The sequence below is a fragment of the Drosophila yakuba genome, chromosome 3L (assembly GCF_016746365.2).
Source record: "Drosophila yakuba strain Tai18E2 chromosome 3L, Prin_Dyak_Tai18E2_2.1, whole genome shotgun sequence".
In the NCBI taxonomy this organism is placed as follows: domain Eukaryota; kingdom Metazoa; phylum Arthropoda; class Insecta; order Diptera; family Drosophilidae; genus Drosophila; species Drosophila yakuba.
Genome location: NC_052529.2, coordinates 3,298,320 through 3,320,200, shown reverse-complemented (window position 1 = coordinate 3,320,200; position 21,881 = coordinate 3,298,320). Strand labels below are relative to the sequence as shown.

The window sequence follows — 21,881 nt, the reverse complement described above, 5'->3', positions numbered from 1 at the left end:
CTATATTCCTATGCTGTTGAATATGTCATTATAGCCTTTGATTTATGTAAATCTTAACAATTTTTCTTAATACACCATTTAAAGTGAGTAATTTCTTGCAGTGCAGGCAGTGGTAGTGCCATGCCGCGACGGACATTACCGCGTTCGTCGTCGGACGCTGGGCATTGAAAAATTGGCAATTGTTTTGGGTCAGCGGCGAGAAACACAGCCAGCCAACTGAAAACAGCAACGGACACGGACACGGACAGACGGACTTTAACTGGCGGCTTAAACGATCGCTTAACTACTGTTAATCTGCGGATTGGTCTTTAAAACCGGACCGCGATAATATAAACCTGGTCCAAGGTTGAACGCCATTCGTGCGTAAGTGCAATTAGTGTAATGTAATAATGAGCGATGCCCCAGCAATTTGCCCATAAGCATTTTAATGCATTCCCCCATGCGGGGGCAGCATCACTCGGTATGGGTATGGGTATGCGGATGGGGATCAGATCAGGTGGGTTGGTTCCATGATGCAGAGCCACGGATTCGGGGCACAGCGACAGGGCCACGCGTCTGCAGCAACTGACGCACGCGGCCTCATGTGACCGCAGATATAGCAGATATACAAGTATTGTGTGGATATTAGGTACGAGTATATAGTATAGTGTGTGGCTCTTACGTCTGCAGTCCGTAGTCCGTAGTCCGCTCCGCAGCTTTAGACCTCCAACCGGCAGCATTTGAGTACACATTCATTCAGCAGAATTTTCCCGCAAATGCCCCCATGCCAATCCCACCCAAAATAAGAACAAAAAAAAAGCAACACAAACACACTCACATCCGCACGCAGTTTTCTGCTTCTCAATGAGCCAAATTAGCAACCGCCTCTCTACGCAAATCTTTGACGTCAGAGCATCCGAACAGTGGAGCACACACACATTTTGGGTGGCAGTGGGGGGATGGGGGAAATGGGGGCTTTTTGGCAAGGTAAACGTGACCAAATATGGGGAACCAGAAGTGGGTTATGGGAAACCTGTGCGCTCTGCAGAAATTTCAAGGAAATTAGCACTTAAAGCTTCGCAATTCACAAATTGTGCAGTGCAAATCTAGGTTGAGTTTGGAACAGGAAGTCTTCTTTACACGACTTTATCAGGTGTGCGAGGCAAAGTGTTTCGAAAAATGAATTATTCACAGTGCAGAATCTCACTTTCAGAATAAACTTCCAGAACAAAGAATAAAGACTGTTCTGCTTCAAACAGGAAAGGTACTTTCCTATATGGTAATCTAGTTAAACTTACAATAAACTACCAACTTTTTTATAAAAATAAAAGAAATTTGAAAAAGGTTCACCATTATATCATTAATGTTTTGTTAGTTGATTGTAAAACAACCTCATTCTGCTTTTATTATCATATTTAATTTTGCATAAATATTTAAAGCATTCCTAAGATATTGGTACCCTTTAAATGAATTAGAAAATGCCACTCCAGAACCAAACAGGATGCCAAGCAGTTAGCGTGTTTAGCAGGTGCCCGAGGCATTCCTAATGACGCAGCGAAGCCCCTAAACTCTCCTGCGACCTGCTCCTCTGCGAACTCCACCGATTCTTCGGATTCTTCTGATTCCTCTGATTCTTCAGATTCAGTGAGCCCAAGGTCCCAGTGTTTGCACAACAACACGACGCCGAAGTGGTCGCCACTTGAGACGCTGATTTATGCACGAAATGCTAATGGAAATGCAACTTCAAATGCTAATTGCGGCGACGGTCAAAGACTCGTCTTCGCTCCTCGTTCTCCTCTCGTCTTTGGCAACCAAGAAGCCAACAAGAAGGCACCAAGAAGCACCAGAAGAATCGGGGGAACCTGGGAAGACGACAGTTCATCACAATTGCGTTTGCAAATCAACGAGGCGACAGGCGAAGGCGCGCATGCGCAGCACAGAAGATTCAGATTGGATCGAAAAATCGGAGGATTGGAGGAGAAGAGTCTAACCCAACTGGTGGTTGGTGGCTGATGGGCGATGGCTCTGTCTCCACGTCTCATTCATATGCAAATCCGTCCACGCTGGTGACCACAAATGAAATGCCAACACGCAGAAATGCAAAGAGAGCATCGAATTGCAAATTATGGCTATGGGATGCCAGCTCGTTGACAAAGTTGTGCCTGAATAATTCCAGAGCCCTGTTAGAAGCAACTCCGAGTGCGAATACAATCCAGACACATACGCAAGAAACCAAGATACCCAAGATACCAGATACAAGATCCAAACTCCAATACCAAAGTCCCCAATAGCCCAAGGTAAGAGAAGCAAAAGCGCGTGCCCGCGGTCTCAACTTCCGCTGCTGCCAAGTGCTCGCTTCCATGCGTGACTCTATCCACGAGATCAGGAGCGGAGCGAGGTCGCCTCCACTGGATGATCGGCCATGTCAGCAAAATATATGGGATAGCACTCCAAAAAAAAATAAGGGAATAACAAAATATAGCTGGAGTAATAAGAGTGCCTTGTTTGTGCAGTTGAACAGTGAAATTCAAGTACCAAATATGCAAAGTGTTTCAGGTCTCAGTTCGGTTTAAAATACTTACATATATGTATGACAATGAAAAAAGTTGACAAAAGTACAAAAACAGTGGAACAACAAAGCGTTTATTAAGTGCTATATCATTTTACTTGCTGTACAATTGCTAACATAAAATCAAAGCTTGCATAATTTATATGTGGCCTTACTAAAAGGCTTAAAATACTCGTATTTGATTGTTTAAATTTTTGTAGAAATTTTAAACAGTTTATTTTCTACCCGCCTTATCATAATAAGAATGAAAGAAAAATTTGCATATTCGCATTTAAGCCTGATTGATCCAGTTTGCACATAGGGTGAACCAGATTTCTCTACTTAAACTTTGCCACGTGCCTGCAAAATATAATGTTTGTTCAATTTTTGATTAATTTTACTATTAATGGGGGGTTTTCAGTAAGTCCGCTCCTGGCTGTTGGTCAGTGAGTGAGTATGAGTGTGAGTTGACTCCCTCTAGAAGTTTTGCGAAACTAATGCCGAATGCAGGTCGGTTTCCGTGCCTCCACCCTCCACATTCCCAGTCGTTTTGTTGTCTTTTTCTGCTGCTTGGTTTCCAGGAATCTGTGTTCGCTTGGTGACGAACCACGCTGCTCCATTAGCATATAACCCATGGAGTTCTTCCAGGGGAGGAGTTGGGGTATGAGTAGATGAGCGGATGTGCGCTTGATTATGTTGTTTGCCAGCGAGGCTGCTGCTCCTTCAACTGCTCAATGGCTGCTCGAGCTGATGAAGCTGAAGAAGATTCTATGAATGCCCTGCCTTGGCCGGACATTAATCATTCTTGTTTTTGAATCCATCTCAGGCAAACAGCGTGCGACTGACGCCAGGCAGTCGGCTACCAGAAAAGTGGTAGAGACAACACTCTGCTACTACTACTGCTCAACCGAAAATACGGTGGCTATCAAAATAGCTGCGTACACGTTTCAGCCCACCCAAATGGTCAAGGGTTGCCTCGCATCTTGATCTCTGTTTGTGCGATCACGATCACGCGTTGTCCGCCGCTTTGTCCTAATGCCTCGCCTTGTGCAAATGTTTATCCAAGGCAATCCCAAATCCCCGGGCCCGATTTCCAGCCCGAAAGGATTTGTCTCGCCTCGTCATCATCAGCATTTCAGTATTTCAGCATTCTAGAATCACCGGAATCATCCGCATCGTCGTCTTCGTCGGCGGCGTTAATGTGATGGCAAACAAGCGTGATGTGGCAATTGTCTGGGGAGCGATCTGTATATCTGTACTGCGTGTAAGTGGCAGACTTCTTGCTCTTCCCCTATTTGCTAAGTAGCCCCTGGGCAGGAGAGGCTAAACCCGATCCCGATGCCGATGCCGATGTCGAGGTGTAGATCCATTAGCTACCAGTCGAGCGGCCACACAGGAGTCCGTGAAGTGAGCATACGGATGGGTGGGTGTAACCCGACTTTGAAGGTGCCCGTTTTTAGGCAGAAGTCGAGGAAATGCGAGAAGGATTGTGGTTGGCAGACGAGACACTACTCATCTACTTTCTAACGATTTCAGGAAATATTTCTTTAACATCTTAAATAGTTTAGATTCATCTAGATTTAAGGTTATGGATTTTAGAAGGTAAAAACTAAAGCTAGCAGATGTGAATATTAAACCGCACTTACTTATGTAATTAAGCATTAACTCATTTCCGAAATCAGCTTAAATAACACGGTTCGACGTTTTTAAACACGACCTAATTGCGATCAACTAGTCACCCTCTTTATTGACGCAAGCTTGGCGAAACCTGATTGATTAATTGACTAATTGTGTGTCTGCAGTTCCCAGGCTCAATCGAAGTCCTGGAATGCGATTTAACCACTTTTGATGACCGGTCCGCAGCTCCAGAATATTAATTCTTCCCCTTCAATTCAGTTAAATGAGCTTCATTAGCAGTGCTCTTGCTTTTCACTTTGGCTTAATTATCACGGCTCTTCTCCGGAGCCATCGGAAGGGTTAAAAGTGGAGCAGAAGCAACAGCAGTAGTGGCAGGAGTGGAGTGGACTACTCGGAGCACCTGCCACTCGAAGTGAACTTTCGTCGGTCGCAACCCGACAATTGTCGCCAATTAAACCAACAGAAATGGAGATATATGACCATAAGCAGGAGAGCCCTTGCTTTCTGCACTGCGAGAAAATAAAGGCTAATATATCAGTTTTAGAAGGCTTTTAAATTCTGCAAAGGAAGTATTTAATATAATCTCTCAATTGTCTTTTATTTTACTATATACCTTATATGGTAAGGAAAAATATACGTTTTTAATGAACTATAAACCTTAATGTTGCCCAAATGGAAACATAACTCGTGATTGATAACCCAATTTTGTCGCTGTTTATCGAGTTAAAGGAGCACATTAATCAAGGGCCGTTGCGCGAAACAAGTAGCTCATTGGGCATATGCAAATTATTCCCGATTACACTCACTCTCCGCCCCAAAGTTCACTTCTCCTTTATCAATTGAGTCAGCATTAATGACGATACATAACGATATAACCCACCGCAGCAGATACGATTTCAAGGTTTCCAATGAAAGTGCTGCCCGCGTCCGCGTTCGAGTCCGCGCCATGAAGTCGAATCATTTTTTATCACAAAACATTCGCCATTCGCCAGTCGAGTGGCTGCTAATGACAGGCGACAAGTCAGCAAGTCGACGCAAATCTGGGGACTGCTCATCGCTGACCGGTGACTGTGACACGCTTCTGGTCAATGTCAGTCGCCTGGATAATGGATAATGGGCAATGGGCAATGGGTAACCAGATATACTAGCACCAGATCCCCCAGTGAAACAGAGTCTCCAATGCCCACGAGTGCTTGCACTTTTATGCCCCAGTTATTGCGCTTATCGCAGTCGTATGTTTTTCTGGGAAATTGTTTACGCTTTCGGCACGAAACAAATGCCGGAATTCACATAAAATAGTGCATTTCATGGGCTTGGAATCTGGAATCTGGAATCTGGTATCTCGAACATCTCAGGGATGTGGCCAGTTGGCCTTGAGCAAATCGGTGCACCCAAATTAGATATGCTTCCAGATCGGCGTTGAAGTTCAAAGGCAGTTGCCAGATACCGATACCAAGTGCTAAAAAGGGTTTCAGCCCAGCTGAAGAAGCGGCAGCAGCTGTTTGCAGGCCATAATTGAAGCATTTCGTAGGTAATTGGTGGGGATTTTTTATGGTCAACGCATAAATTAACACCAGAGATCAGAGACCAGAAACCAGAGAGTCTCGGAAATCCAAGTCCGAATCCTCTGCAGATTTGTGTAATTGCGCTCCACTTGCAGCGGGTACAGCCCATCCTGGTTGGATTTAATGTGTGTCCATCACTGGCTGGTCTCGAACTCAAATCTCCCAAGAGGTAGAAAACGTGCAATTTGGGTCAGGAGAGGTGTATCTGCTCCTTTTTCATCTGCTGTTTCCATCGTTATTTTATATGTTAATTTCGTGGCCCGGGCTCAAAACTGCACTTTTTATTTTGACCATCAGCCTGTTTTCGCGCCAGCCAAACGTTTTGTACCTCATTAGAGCGGCGAAAGCGCGTTTACAAGTGCTAAATTGGCCAAATTACGGGTTGTTAACAGGATATAAAAGTAAAAGTGTCTGCCAGCCGAGATCTTCGCTTGCAGGCAGCTGCCATTAAAAGGGAAAAGGATGCCCATGTCCATGCCCATCTCGCACTTGGCTTTCAATTTGGACACCAAGCACATACTTAAAGATTTCAAATTTATAGAGTGATGATTGAGAAATATCGATAACACTTTGGTTTTTTTTTTCATCCCGCGGGCATGATCATTTGCTTGAATGCTCCTCTTATGGGTGGTGTGTAAATATTTACTCAACAAATATTTAATTGGGGAGCAGTTTTTATGAAAATATTGGAAAGTAAAAGGGTAATTAGAGAATATATTTATTTCATAGCCATAACTATAGTTCATTACCATACACACTTTTAAGCTATATTTATTTCCTTTATGTTTTGTAGCAGATTTTACACTGACACGGTTTAAAATGAATTTATATTTAATTAAAAACTTCCCATAAAATCGATTTTGTGTTTAAATTTCAATCTTTTTTTTACCCCTTCCCTCAAACAGCTGCTGTCAATGATCATTCAGATACAAAGTAGTTCGGAGTTATCGTGGCCATTATCGTCTTTTGGCCCTATCTTGACTCCATCAGCAGCTCCTGATCCGGCTGCTGGGCCAGCTCTTTCTCCAGCATCCTCCGCTGCTCCAGGCTCGGGATCTGGCGACTCCAGTCGATGCGGCCAGATGCAAGAGAGGTGATTAATTGCCACCCGAATGTCCCGGCCAACTGGTCGCATCTTGCCTGTTCTGCGTTTACCTGTCGCCGGTTAATGTTGCCAACTTAATCGCATTTTGCCAAGACTCTTGATAATGTTGTTTATGTGCAAAACGATTTGGCTGACCGGGCGATGGGCAATGGGTGATGCGGATCTGCGAATCTGGGGATCTGCGGATAATTAATGAGACAGATTTGTGTAATTAATAAAAAACTTTTAATTACTGAGGGCAGGTCTGTCCTTGAGCTGCTGCTGAAATCCTAATGAGTGGCGAAGGCAGAAAAAAAATGTTACAAGTCTCCTGGATGATCCATAGATAGGCGGGAAAAAATCCGATGTGCCACGAGATTTTTGCGTAATTTCTCAAGGCCAGACAGGAGGACAACATAAAAAGGACGAATTTCTTACGTAAGTGACCGAAATATGTTTTTATGAGAGGATCATAAATTTTTTTCCCTTAAGAATGGGAACGCGTTCCCGTTTTCTGATCTCAATGTTCTGATCTCGTTCCATTTTTAGCGGAACTGTCCGCCATCCGTCCGATGTCCTTTTCTTGACCGCCTCACGGCATGACATAATTTCGCATAATTTGCAACAATCCTCGAAGGACTTTTCGCCCATAGCACCCAGGACACGCAGAACACCCAGCACGTGACAAAAAAGATGAACAAACAAAAAAGAGGGCGACCTGCTCGCAGATTTTTAGCGCGAATTCCGCAGGTCATTGCCGAAAATTTGGCCAACAACTTATGAATCTGCATATTTGCATTGGTAATATGCGCGAAGTCGTCCTGCTGCTCGACATGTTCCCATTTTTTGTTCTAATTATTTTTTATGGGTTCAGAGCACGCGCAAAAATTGTCGCACTTCTTTGTGGCCAGCCGCAGTCGTGTTTTTCTATGGATTTCTGCATTGTTTTTGGGGTTTTTGTTTCTATTCATGATTTTTTATTTGCCCCGAGCCCTGCTGTTCTTTTTGGCCCTGTTTTCTTTTTTTGTGGTTAGCAGAGGACCCAATTTTTAGCTAATAATTGTTGCAATTTTTGTGGTTTCGAACAGAGAGCTGTTCTGAAATCTGGACTAGGTAGCAGCTGGTAAAATTTTAAGCTATAATGAGACCTACGCAGATTAAAACTCTTTTTTACTAACTCTTTTTTGAGTCCATCAAGTTTTAAAGATTTTCAGTTGTTTTTAGCATATTCTGGCGAAAGAGTATCACTCCTTCTACTTTAACTTCAACTTTCACTCTCGCGCTTGCCTTTTACCTTTTCGCCTAATGATCAACTTTAACCTTTGGTAATGACAACTGGCCAGAATCGGTCTGCCTTCAACCTTGACAAATCGCCGTGGCTTGGTGACAGATGAGTAGTTTCAACTCAGCTTGAAACCGAAACCCAAAAACCTAAAACACACCATAATGTCAACACTTTCCCTGCCAACCATAAATACTCGAAAAACCCATTAAAATCACTGAAATTCAGACGAGAGAGCAGGGCGAAACCCTTTGCTACAATTAAAATGTTAAACTGGAGTAAATATCATAAAAGCAATAAAAACCCTCAGAGACGCTAAGGGAATTGCGCTAGTTAAGCCGAAAAACGCGCTGCTCAAAACAATTCCCAAAAAGTTGCCTCAAAGCAAAGCAAGACTAATTTTTAACAAAGCAGAAAAAACAGAAAACACAAAAACACTGAGTCAGTTCTTCCGGGAACCACGGAACTATTCGCTAAAAGGGTCACCAAAGGGTTGGCGAGGTTCGGGATCGAACACCCGAACTAGGTCACTGGATCGTTGGGCACAAAAAACGCACAATGCGGGCCAATAAAAAAGTAGAGCGCATCCCAGGACATCATTGTCCTGGCGGACAACCCTTTTTCGGGTTTTACAATGTCGAGCGGCTTTTTGTGTCCTTTTTTGGAAACTTCTGCATAATTGTAGCAAAAAATTAGTGCACATCTTTTGGAATTTACATAGAACGCGACCTTCGTTGACACTGCGTTTAACTTTTGATTTGGCATCTTGACTGAGGGGCAAAAATGTTGGAAAATGGTGGCGGACGGGAAGGGCTGGATGGGTAATGGCTTTACAACTTGTTGTCTCTAATTATGGTCGAAATGGGCCGTAATCCTTTGCTAAACGCAGCAACACAGACCGCCCCGTTTCGCACAGTTCTTCCAGTTCTTCCGAGTGTCCGGCTGAATCATTGAGTTTCCGCGAAATCCGCGTCATGGTTAAACGCGACTAATCCTTCCCGTAAGCCCTTCGCAGCGACCTGAACCCGGTTCAGTGCACGGCAGTTCAGTTTTGGTGGGCGTTATTGTTTAGTTTCGAAATCAAAATATTGGCAAACACGCTGAGGGAATACGGCTGAAAGGGAAAATGTGCAAGGATTAAGCCGAACCCGACACACATCCTTTCGCAACCTTGGACCCTTCCACGTTCGCGCACACGCTCGCAATTTTACGACTTTCTCCTAACCCGAATGCGTTTGCGATTGCGATTCCGACTTTGGCGAAAACGCATGCCAAGCGCATGTCCTTGCCACGATCCTTCGACTTTGACTTTCGTTTTTTAACTCGTCCCTGGCGAAGGACAATCCTTTGCCGATTTGTCCATTGTTGCGGTTGTCTCAACTCCTTTTTTGCCAGAGGGTTACGGTCCATTGTGGTGGCGATTGTCGTGTCCTTTGTGGCAAATTTCGACCCGGGATCGCTGTTTTTTACGATCCTCAACGGCTTTTACGACCTCCGCCCGTTTTTTAAGCCTTTCTGCTCTGCTCTGCTCTGACCCGTTCAGTTCAGATCAGTTCGGGGTCAACTCTTTCGGGTTCTCTTCGCGGGTTGTAAAATCCCTCTGGAACAATAACATTTTTTACCAGATTCCCGGAAGTTTGTAGCGATTTTTTAAGAATGTTTTGGTTTTTTTAGAAGTGCAATCTTTATTTTGGCAAATTATAGGGACTTAAGCGGAATTTATTAGGTTTCTCAGAATTTCAGCATTTTTTTTTTTTGATTAGGCAAAAGGCTTAAAAAACAGCCCGCAACCTTGGTGTTAATTGAGATGGTTAGATAAAGGAGATGTCCTTAGAAAACTATGTTTTTAAGTCGAAAAGCCAGAAAGTCAAATGCTATTTTTTATGGGAACAAGACAAAAAAAAGGGTTTTGCGGAGATTTCACGTGGCGCGGAATCAGTTTTTTCAGACACGTTGGTAACTTACAAAGACGATCATAAAGTAGATCCTAACCCAAAGTTAATCTGCTTTCTGGGAAAATCACTGCGAAGACAGAAATCTCAACAACTGAGAAACCCTAACTTAAAGTAAATGAAAACAAAGATAAATGCATAAATTATTTACAATTATTAAATTTGCTCACTCAATCATACAAATCGTGCCCGCCTTTGAACAACAATATCAGGTTCCATACAAATAATTATAATTAGTTCCTCATACTTGAAATTCAGTGCAGTAAGCTCAAAATAATACCAACTCATTGAAGCACAAAATTTCAAAGCTACAACCTAGCCATTTTTTGATTGCCTTCATAAATTGTGCCTTCCACTTTGGAACTGATTTCGGCATTTTCCATCTGTGTAACCAACGAGGTTAATTATCGCCGCATTGCTCAATAAGAAAAATTAACATTTTCTCGCTGGTGCGACTTCCTTTTTGGGGGCCCAGACAAAGCGAAGATCGGACCCTGACTGAGTCCCCACCCATTCGTTGCCCCCAAAAGCTGCACCTCCCCTCTCCCCACTCGCCACTCGCCACATAGCTCATTACGCGGGTCGTGACTTGCCGAAATGAAAAACAAGTAAAATCGGGCAGGGGAGCAGAACACAGAAAGAGTTTATTGCAACGGATGCTTGTCGGAGATGCTGCTATCTAAGAAGGGGAGCCTGATGGGGGGCTTCAAGGGGGTGGAGAGGTAGGGGGCTTCGAGGGAGTGGGGGCCGGGTGGCAGACGCAGCAATGTTAATCTCCATAAAATGAAAACAATGCGCCGGCGCGACGCTCGCTCGCCAGCCTCAAATGTTTGAGCTCTGCAGCTCCCGAAAGGCACTGAGAGAAATAAAATTAATATTTAAAACTTTTTATTTACAACACGTTTTTATGCTATTAAAATGCGTGGTTGCAATATTGCACTTACTAGAGAGTATTATTTTAAAAGTATCAGTGTAACTTTATTATTAAAAGATTTAATTATCCATTTTCATAGTAAAAATGTGGCAAGTGTTTATATGATTTTAAAAGTATTATTGCACAAAGACAGTTAACTCGAATCTTATTTCATTAGGTGCCTTTATTTTTTTGGCAAGCAATTCCACTTCTCTCAGTGTACTTTTTAAACCCCAAGCGAGCTGGCCATGCTTCGTGGATCGCGCATTTTGCGCAATAAGTGTGCCAGACGATTCGGATTCAGATGCAGACGCTGGAACAGAAGGACGGACCTTTGGACCGGTTGGTCAGCATTTGCGATGCCCCCACCAAGTTGCCGCACGACCCTCCTCTCCCCTCCACGCAATATAATTTATGCAGCAGCAGCAGCTCAAGGATTTGAAGCCGGACTCCCTGGGTCTGTGTGTGCGTTTAGGTAATCGCTGGGCATGATCTTGGCGAACCTCCAACGCCACCGCCGTGACAAGCTGCCCGCTGAGTGGTTGGGGCATCTGGATGTGGATCTGGATGTGAACGTGGATGTGGATGCTGCAGTTCCTCCACTCAATCCCCTTATCCAACACAGCGGCTGTGGCGAGTGTAAATTACAACTTGCCTCTTGGCTCAACGCCCCGACTTTTTGCGGGTCGGCCGCTTTTGCTGTTGCTTCTGCTGCTGCTTATTTTGCCGCAAACCGTCGGTTTCATTCAGAAAGTTCAATAGTGCATGCAACGCCAGCCACGACTTGGTGGCACCGCCCTCCCCTAACCCTATTCCTCAGCCCCCCTTGACCCTTTAACTCCCCCAGCGCATTTATGATCGATACCAGAGCCGATTTCTTTGAGGCTGCCTTTTGTGATTGTCGTCGTTCGGTTTGCTTGGAAGATCGGATGCTTCAGTTGCCGGTGCGCGTGAGCTCCCCAAGTTTCTGCTCCTCCTGCACGCGATTACCTTGTAGGGGGCAGGATGTGCACTTCTTTCAGCAGATACATGCTACCTTACAGTATGAAGTATTGTTTTAAATTGAAAAAAATGCTAACTAATTCCCTTTATGATGGCTTTGTTACTAAGCTTTGAACTAACTGCGAATAGATCATGCTATCTTCAAGATACATTCCAACCCAGGCAAGGGTATTTTTAGTTCGCCAATCTGCCTTTTTCCTGGGCCGCCACTGATAGAGCATCGACACCTTCCACTGGGACTGCTGCTGGTGGGAGAGAGTTTCGGAAACCTGGGATCTGGGATCTTGAGTCTGGTGCGGATGGCGGTGTTGTATGCGGCCATGTCTGGGTCTGGTCACGATTTGTTGGGACTCGTAAAACATTTTTAGCACCTCGACGACGACCACGAGAACTGACGATCATCCATACACATCGATCCGCGTGCAATACTGCACTTCAGCAGTTCGACACTCGATTGCCTTTGTTCTCGCTGAGTTCGCCAGCCCGTTTTAATGGCATTTTTGCATTTTTGTGTTTCTGTTCCAGCTACCAAGCAGAACGCCCACTCGGTGGGAACTCGATTTTTTTTTTTCGTTACTGCTGCCAAACACATCCTGTCATTAGGGAAATATTTATGTAGATATCGGATCGTTTTGAATCTGATTGAAGAGGAGAGGAGAGGAGAGGCGAGAGAAAAGAGGAGCATCTGCCTCCTAACGGTGCCCCCAATCAGAGGCAGTCAAATTAGTCCCCACATAATTAACTCAACAAGTTTTTGGGCCCCAGACGATTTTATTTGGGCATTAGAGGAGGCGGCTGCTTTGAGTTCTCTTTTATAATATTATAGCTTCTCCTTTTTGCCTTGGCGGCGATTAGCCAAATTTATGCAGAGCGCCCTCTGGCGTTGGCGAAATGATATTCCCGGAAATTGGCAAGGATTCGTAATCGGTTGAAAGAGGAGAGGGAATGAGTTGCCTGGGTGCGTGGCATGGTGGCTCAGTGGCTCAGTGGCATGGCGTGTCGTAAAAACTCTTTGCGAATCAGGCAGCGGCAGCGGGTTTGCATCGGCGGTATTAGCCATCAAGGCCATGAAAGACATTAGCTTGGTGGATCGTAAAACCCCTGAACAACAGAGACAGAGAGGGCTAATCCGTGGAAACTCTAAACTCTATCCCAGAGAGAACCTCTTTCGGCGCGAGACTACGCCGTCGGCTAGGTAAAAGCCGTAGAACTCTTTCCACTCCTTCCACTCTTTCGACTCTTTGCCGATTCCCCGATCACCGGAGTCCAACTACCTACCTGTCCACCGAGTTTGACGTTTGCCCGCCAATTGATTTGACATTGAAGGCTCTCTACCGTCAAATAACCCTAAATAAAACCATAAAATCCTTCTGCATGCTGCGAACCCATCCATCGAAAGATCCTCACCTTGAGCCACCCGCCATCTAAGGTTTGTTTTTTCTTTCCACTTTTTTTTTTCACGCGCTTTTTAGCCGAACTCGTAAATGTGAGGAAATCATTTTTTATGCAATTCGTTGTCAACGACTTCTGAAAAATTCAGGGAACTGCGTTCGTTTTTTACGCAATGCCATGTAACGTCTGTTGGATTGTTGTTCTTTCTTTATGGATGGCGAGTTGACTTTTTTAGAGAAAATTATGAGGGAGGAGCGGGCATTAAAAAAGGGAGTCAAGGAAAAGGGAAAACGTGCTGCAGTACCAGGAAACTCTAAAGTGAAAAAAAAAACAGAGAAGTATTCCTGTGTACTTGGCTTAACTAGCCGTTCGCTTCGATCGCTTGCTGAAATCTTCGCCAGCACTCAAGTTTCAACGGGTTAACTTGGTGCAGAGGCGTGTGGATATAGACATAGATATAGATATATAGATATAGATAGAGAGGGATAGAGGTATACCTGCACCCACCACGCCCATAATCCTTTTATGGCAAATAAACAAACAACGTCACGGCGACTCAGTCGCGAAGGATTGCCGTGGCTAGGTAAAAAGTGCCAAAAGGGTGCAATAAACCGGGTTGAGATGGCCAAAGGGTATGGGTTATCGATATGGAAGGATGGGCAAGAGTTGTTGCACACGCGCAGTGGCATTGTTGCACACTCGGTTTTATGGGTGTGTGGTTTTAGCCCTTTGATGGGCATGATCATCCTGTTAATAGAAAGCGTGGAAACCCGCTTGCAACTTGTAACCCTACCTGACTCTAAATCCTTTCCGCGGCGATTCTGAACCCTTTTTGGGCCAGAATCATTGCGAGGAGGCGGAGGCGAGCGTGTCTAAGGCGATTTAATTAACGCGGTCGCAACTAAGCCACCGAATACCAGGACATGGCTTAAATCGGAACCCTTTCCTCCGGAGGACAGGAGGAGGTGGCCCTGCTAAAAGCCATCCGGCTACTGTTCCGAGGACGGGTTAAGGATGCATCGATGCAGTAGCAATTGTGGGCGTTATCGAAAAAGTCAGACAGGGAGCGGTGGGCGTATGGATTTGACTTCCAGCGAAAGGATTGCCGGACTTAACTTTCGGAAAAACTCCAATATTTACCAAATACCAAAGGGCCACACAGTGCACTTTGTTCAGCACTTGGCCAGCAGTCGAAAAGTCAAGTCTGGTTTTGGGATTTCAACAGCAAATTATCCGGCTGAGCCGGCAAAACGAGGATCCACAAGGCATTGAGGTATGCCCATTTCTAGGGGATTAGGAAACACGGCAGCTCCCTTTGTAACTTTGAAGGTAACAAACAAGTTTTCTGTGGACTTTGATTCTTGCATTTAATTCTTTAATTCTTTTCTGAGAAATCCAGTAACTTCCATGTGATAGTATTATTCTAATCTTTAAATAGCAGCTTTTGAAGCTTTTAAAACCGTTTTCAAATAATAATATATCATAATAAAAGAAACATTCCTCTACTCCTGAAAATACTGTTAGATCCTACCTAAATATAAACCCGTTTTGGACTGCCCCCTTTTTCAGTTAGCCGTTTTCCGCATCACGCAATCCCCGGATCCCTTCCACTTTTTGCCCTTATAAAGTCGCTTGGCCAAGCAACCCAAAAAATACGAGGCAAAAATACAAACGCAGAACGTAACGAAGACAACAGCCTCGAAAGGAAGGGGAAAAGTGTATTTTTGCATTGTTTTTTTACCTGTTGCTAAATTTAGAATGTCTGTCGTCGGGTATTTGCTGACGTTTGTGTCGAAAAATTAAGCCTTCTGCCGCAAATAAACCCCACCCACCCACTCGCCACCCCAACCCCTTTCTCATTACCCTCTCTGCCTGAAAATAAAATTCTGGGCAAAATGCGTCGTTACGCTTAATGAGTAATAAAATACTTTGCACAATGTGGGGAACAAATGCGATTGCTAACTCACTCGCACGCATTCTGTCTCGCTTCCACTCTCTCTGATCCTCCCACTCGGGCTTGCCAAAATTTACAGCGCCATTAGTTGCAAAAAAAACAGCATCATACTCAGAGAAACAAATTAAGACAATATTTTAACCAATATTTAAACTAAAATCTTTCCGAAATTTTATAAAAACTGATGGTAAAATATTAAAACAAAAGTAATTATTTATTTATTAATTATTTCAATAATATTTATAATATATCAATATATTTTTCTTGATGTATGTAACATTTTTGCGAAGTGCACTCGCAACAGCGGATAGCGCAAATGTGGCGCGCGTTTTTAACAGCGTTGGCGATTTTTATGGCGTTTTAATCGCGAGAGTGGCGCGCGCGGCTAGAAATTTATTTTCGCCGCGGCCATGGAGCGTCCGCATGTTCTCTCTTTCTCACTCTATTTGCCCCACTCGCTGGCTTAACAGTTGCTCCCCTTTCCCCACCAAGTACTGTTATTTTTAGTTACCTGCCGCTGTTGCCGAACTACCGACTTAAAAGCGGCGCGTGGGCGTTTCTGGCGCTGTTAAACTCGCGACGTCGCTGTTAACAGAGCCCTAGGATCAACAGATAAAGAAATAGTTCAATGGATACTAGATGGACTAGATATCAGGACTAGTATCAGGAAGATACTTATCAAGTTAAGATATTCTTCTTAACTTTTTCTTTTTAATTGCATGTTATTATTATCGCTTTTATGATTATTAAATAGTTAGTTACATGGTCCAAAGTGATTCAAAATATCTTAAATTAGTTTCCTATATCCCACCAACGTTTTTGTTTTGTTTTCAGTGATCAGGGCTCCCGGGGTTTATGGGGAATCTGGGGATCTGGCGCTGTCTAATTTTAGACGCAATTAGCAATGCGCACATTTTTGTGTGCTTGCGCCTTTTAGACTATAAATTTTTGCCACAGTTTATTTTAGAAGCTGCATGTGATCGGGTCCGCCAACAGCAACAACAATGGGGCGTCAAATTGGGCGTTCAACGCACAAACAACTGCGAGTGTATCTGTATCTGTATATGTGACTGTATCTTTAGCATTGTATCCGTGAGATACATCCACACCTTTGGCTGTTTTTGGCCAGCGAGCATGATGTAAAACGCCGCCAACGTTTTCCGTACCTCTCTTATTTTTTTTTTTTGTTTATTTTCTTGCTGCTTTTCGTTGCAATTAAATTGGCATGCACAAGTGCCGCCTCTGCCGCCGCCACCGCCGCAGTCGCTGTCTCCGCCGACGCTGACCGCGGGCGGGCCGCCTTTTGATCGGCTGCCAAATTGTAATTGGAACGCGAAGGTGTTGTCGACGTCCGCCACTACCGCCTATATATATGTCCATAATGTTGGGGCATGTGTTCACGGCATAACAACCTTCTCTGGCGACCACAAGACGCACAACGCACTAGACAGTTTTCAAAAAATGTCAGAAATTCCCCAAAAATGTTTGTGTTTTCATGAATTCATTTGTTGATTAAGTAGAATGTAATTTAGTTATTTAACAGAAATCCCCCTTGAAGTATGGTAAAATGGTATTACCTTGTAAACTTTTTTTTGTTCATTTCCATTACATTCAGCTTTATTAGCATCTATCTAAAAACTCCCAGCTGCTTTCATTATAAAGAGAAGAATGTAAACACCCGCCTTAAGTTTTTTGCCTGACTGACTCATTCCCATGTAACTTTGTTGACCATTTGTGGTTTCGGTATAACTTCACTAATAAGTGGTCAGAGTCCAAGTCAGGTTTTAAAATTATTTCCCACAAACAAACGTCAAAGATAACGTAATTTCCCTTTGTAGATCGTGTAACCCAAATATATGTCATCTACCTTTACTGATCTCACCCTGGTTACACTAATTGCATGTTTATCTCCAGTTCTTGAAACCATACCCATATTTTACAAATAATACGGGGCTTAAGCCGTTACTCAAAATATCACTTTCAATATGTGTGACGCACTTAGGCTTTTACTACCAAATAAATAATAGCTTAAACTTCATTTTCACCTTAATATTCTGAATACCCTTTTTTTTATTCTGTTAATGAATAGTAAGTTAGCTATATACCGTGTGTCGCGTAATTACAGCCAACCTTCAATAAATCATTACACCAAACAAAACATAATACATAAGTATGTGTAAAACGTGAAAAGCCAGCGCCGCACGTAGAAGCCATCAAACTGAATCTAAGCGTCCGGCGGAGCACGTGTGATCCACGCAGCCTTGTCCATAACGATTTCCATTTCATTCAGCCCGTCGGCGGCTATCGATCAAAAGCCAAAAGGGCGACCTTCACTTAATTGAGGCGCACGGCATGCTGAATGAGTGAGTCTGTTGTACAGACTGGTCTGGAAAATGCTATGGGCAAAACTATAGCAACCAGCCACCACCCACTGCCCGAATAACCAACCATCCAACCACCCAACCAGCGAGCCACCCACTTCCGCCTGGCGTGCGCACAACCTTGTGATCTTGTTTACTGTTTAGCGACCCCCGAGCCGCAGATACACACAGTACACACAAAAAAGCGAACCTGTCGCACTGCTGGGGTGGCGTCATATAGCCAGCTATTTTCACCTTCTATGGGACGTCGTCGCGTTGGCCGCATGAATCAGCAAACCACGACGAAACGGCGAGCCACCAGAAACAGAAACCACCGCAGAAGCAGCACCACTAACAGCACCACCACCAACACCAGAAAACACAGCCTCTTGTGAATCCCTGAGTGAAGCCAAACCGATCGCTAATCGAGCGACGATCACCAATGGGGGTTTCGCAGTGTGATTTCCAAAAAGGAAGAAATGCCCATTCCCGCGAGCCACGGGGGCGTATGAGTAACGCGGTGTGTACTTTAGGTACCGCTCGCAAGCACACACACACAGCACACACAGATGCACGCACACACTCGTGCGAGCAGGTAGCGCATAAAGTATGCCCCTAGGTAGCCGCAATGCCAGTGCAACTGTATTGGTGCGGTCGTGTGGCTCGCGCTCGCGTCTCGCAGCGGCGATTTAGCCCACGAACCTGTCGATCAATCGTCAGTCGTCCGCCGAGAGCCCAGCGATAAGGTAGTCCCGCTACGCTCCGCAACCTACAGACGCAGTAAAGCATACACGTTTATATACACAAACACACACACGCATATATATATATATATAGCGAGCGCAAGCATCGGAAAGCCGAACGATCGATCCTGCTGCTTCGTGCCGAGTCGTTTCGGTCTTTTAATCGCACTGCAGCCAGAACCTGCTGCTCATTCGTCTGCCGCATTTCGTAGCGTGAGGTTCTATCGCTCCGCTTTGATAAACCGAAACGAAAACAGCAAGAGAACTCTCAGATACAATACCATTTTACGTGCTTCTCTGCGACGCTGCGCGAAAGTGAAACCAAGTGAACTTGAATATTAAATATAACTGTCAACTGAATTCGACTAAAACGCCAAAACAGCAGTGAACTCATATATTGCAAAGAGCAGCAAATTCAGATTTGCTGCCAAGTGAAACCCAAACTGTGCCTCAAACTCAACAAACAATATCTGACCGAAATGGTTACCGGCGTAACATCAGCCAACATGACCAACGTTCTGGGCACCGCCGTTGTGCCGGCCCAGCTCAAGGAGACGCCGCTCAAAAGTGACCGTCGGGTAAGTGTCTATCGAGTAAACTAAGCTCGAAAAACCCAAAACCCCAAAACCTCCCGCAATGGATTAAATCAGAACCGCTGGTTCCCCCGAAATCTGTGGATTAAATGAACCGAAGCAAACCAAACCAAATCGAGAATTCCCCTAATTGAGAGCCACCCACTTCGAGCTCAAGTTGATTTCCATTCGCGACTGTGGGCGGCGACTGGCCCCATCAATCCCGCTGCCCAAATGCATTTCCTTTTTAGCCATCTCCCACATGGCTGGTTGGGAATAAAAATAAGAAAAACAGCCTGAGCCAAACCAAAAAAAGAGCGCAACCGCCGTCGGCGCGCCAACACAAAGCGAATTTATCTCGCGTCGCGTTGGTGGCATTTACTATGGTGGCATATGGCATACTACTCCGACTACACACGCTCCATCCATTCATGAGTGCCGCCCAAAATTGGCTGGCGTAGCTGCCCACCAGCTTCCCAGATTCGGATTTGGACTCGGATTCGGAATCGGATTCGGCTTCCACTTGGCGCGTGCGTCGCGTGGTGGCTGCAATTGTCGGTCATCAGCCGCCGTTTTTGGCCATTCGAGCGGCACCGGTTCATTGAGTTGGCCAGCAAAAAAAAAGCTGACTTTGTACGTGTCCAAATTTGGCAACTTGTGCTCCCTAGATAATAATGTACCTAGTTTTGTCATCTTCGAATTTTCCGCTTTGACCTTGTCGCATTCTCTTTTTTTTTTTTTTGCGCTCATACCTGGTTGGTTTATTTATAGCCACTGGCTGTAATTTATAACCGCCAAACTATTTTTAAATAAATGCCTCGGCCGAGTGGCGCTATAAATAGAGCACGCGCCGTGCGACTAAATTTGGCCGCCAGCCAGTCAATTCGCTCCCCGCAGATCCCCCAGATCCTCACCAGCAACCGCCGCCTCCTCCTTGATCTCAGCCCATCCAAATGTAGACCCATGCAGCTTACTCTATTTTTGGGTCGCTGCATGAGGTCAAATTAACCATGCGAAAGCCGTGACTAATCGATGTTTTTTCCATTTCTTGCCTCTTGCAGTCGAACAAGCCCATCATGGAGAAACGCCGACGTGCCCGTATTAACAACTGTCTCAATGAACTCAAGACTCTGATTCTGGATGCCACCAAAAAAGACGTAAGTATCTGACAAGATCCCAAAAAAAAAAAACAGAAAAATATAAGTTTTTCAATTAATGAAACACTCGAAAAACATCTAAACTATTTTTGTTGAATTTTACTAATTTACGAATTATTTTATCTCCACTTTTAGCCGGCTCGCCACTCCAAATTGGAAAAGGCCGACATTCTGGAGAAGACAGTGAAGCATCTGCAGGAGCTGCAGCGCCAGCAGGCAGCCATGCAGCAGGCCGCCGATCCCAAGATTGTGAACAAATTCAAGGCCGGATTCGCCGACTGTGTGAACGAGGTTAGCCGCTTTCCCGGCATCGAGCCCGCCCAGCGTCGTCGCCTGCTGCAGCACCTGAGCAACTGCATCAATGGCGTGAAGACGGAGCTGCACCAGCAGCAGCGCCAGCAGCAACAACAGTCCATCCACGCCCAGATGCTGCCCTCGCCGCCCAGTTCGCCGGAGCAGGATAGCCAGCAGGCGGCAGCGGCGCCCTACCTCTTTGGCCAGATCCAGCAGACGGCCAGCGGTTACTTTCTGCCCAATGGCATGCAGGTGATCCCCACCAAGCTGCCCAACGGCAGCATTGCCCTCGTTCTGCCCCAGAGCCTGCCCCAGCAGCAGCAGCAACAGTTGCTGCAGCACCAGCAACAGCAGCAGCAACTAGCCGCCGCCGCAGCAGCAGCAGCCGCAGCAGCAGCACAGCAGCAACCCATGTTGGTTAGCATGCCACAGCGCACGGCCAGCACCGGTTCCGCCAGCTCGCACTCCTCCGCCGGTTACGAGTCGGCGCCCGGAAGCAGCAGCAGCTGCAGCTACGCACCGCCCAGTCCGGCCAACTCCAGCTACGAGCCCATGGACATCAAGCCATCGGTCATCCAGCGCGTGCCCATGGATCAGCAGCCCCTGTCGCTGGTGATCAAGAAGCAGATCAAGGAGGAGGAGCAGCCCTGGCGGCCCTGGTAGAGGGTGTCTATTGTATATGCACATATGCAGTTGAAGATAGCCCCCTATCGAATCTCCCGCTTTTAAGACTGACCCCCCCACAACTCATCCAACTCATCCAACTCACAACCCACAACTCATCCAACTCACACAGGCGCAGGCGTTGTGCGCATGCGCGTAGACATTTCACATCATTCGCCGGGATTGCGCAAATGTTGCTTTGAAGTGTTGCAAACATGCGAATCCTAACTCGGTCCACGGGCTTCGTCGGCTCAGTTTCCTCGCTTATATCCTGGAAACCAGCCGGCGAGACTAAGGACCTTCATCAGACGCACCCACACACACACACACACAAACACACAAACGTTGTTATAATTTATTTATTATTATATTATGTAAACGATTTGAGAGAACGGTATTCTACCAGGACATCGCCAAACTACCTCAGTCCAAGTACTTGGTGTTGAATTGCCTCATGTATCATGTATTACTCTTTGAATAACAGCAAATCAGCGAAAGTCTTCCAAAAACACACTCACCGCAAATCGAAATGTGAAAAGAAAAAAAACACTTGAAAAGCTGAAATACTTTTTATGAAAAAGATAAACGCAAAAGCATATAACTCTTACACATAGACGTATGTACATCTCCATTTAAGTATAGGTTTTGTACCATAGCCAGCTAAGCTAAGCCGCTTAGTTATTTCTCTCGCTCTTAAGTCGAATCAAAGAATAATTATATTTATAAAACACAAAAATCTATTCATAAGGCCACGTGATATAGTGAACATAATGAGCTTCTAAG

The 21,881-nt window shown here is 45.1% G+C and overlaps 1 protein-coding gene across 1 annotated transcript; it reads left to right on the top strand.

Annotated features, from left to right (window-relative positions):
- Positions 1-18,385: 18,385 nt before the first annotated feature.
- LOC6532676 (protein hairy) lies at positions 18,386-21,628 on the top strand. Its single transcript, XM_002093384.4, has 3 exons — positions 18,386-18,990; positions 20,046-20,141; positions 20,277-21,628. Exons 1-3 carry the CDS (start codon positions 18,892-18,894, stop codon positions 21,096-21,098), a joined length of 1,017 nt encoding a protein of 338 aa, XP_002093420.1. The 5' UTR covers positions 18,386-18,891; the 3' UTR covers positions 21,099-21,628.
- Positions 21,629-21,881: the final 253 nt, after the last annotated feature.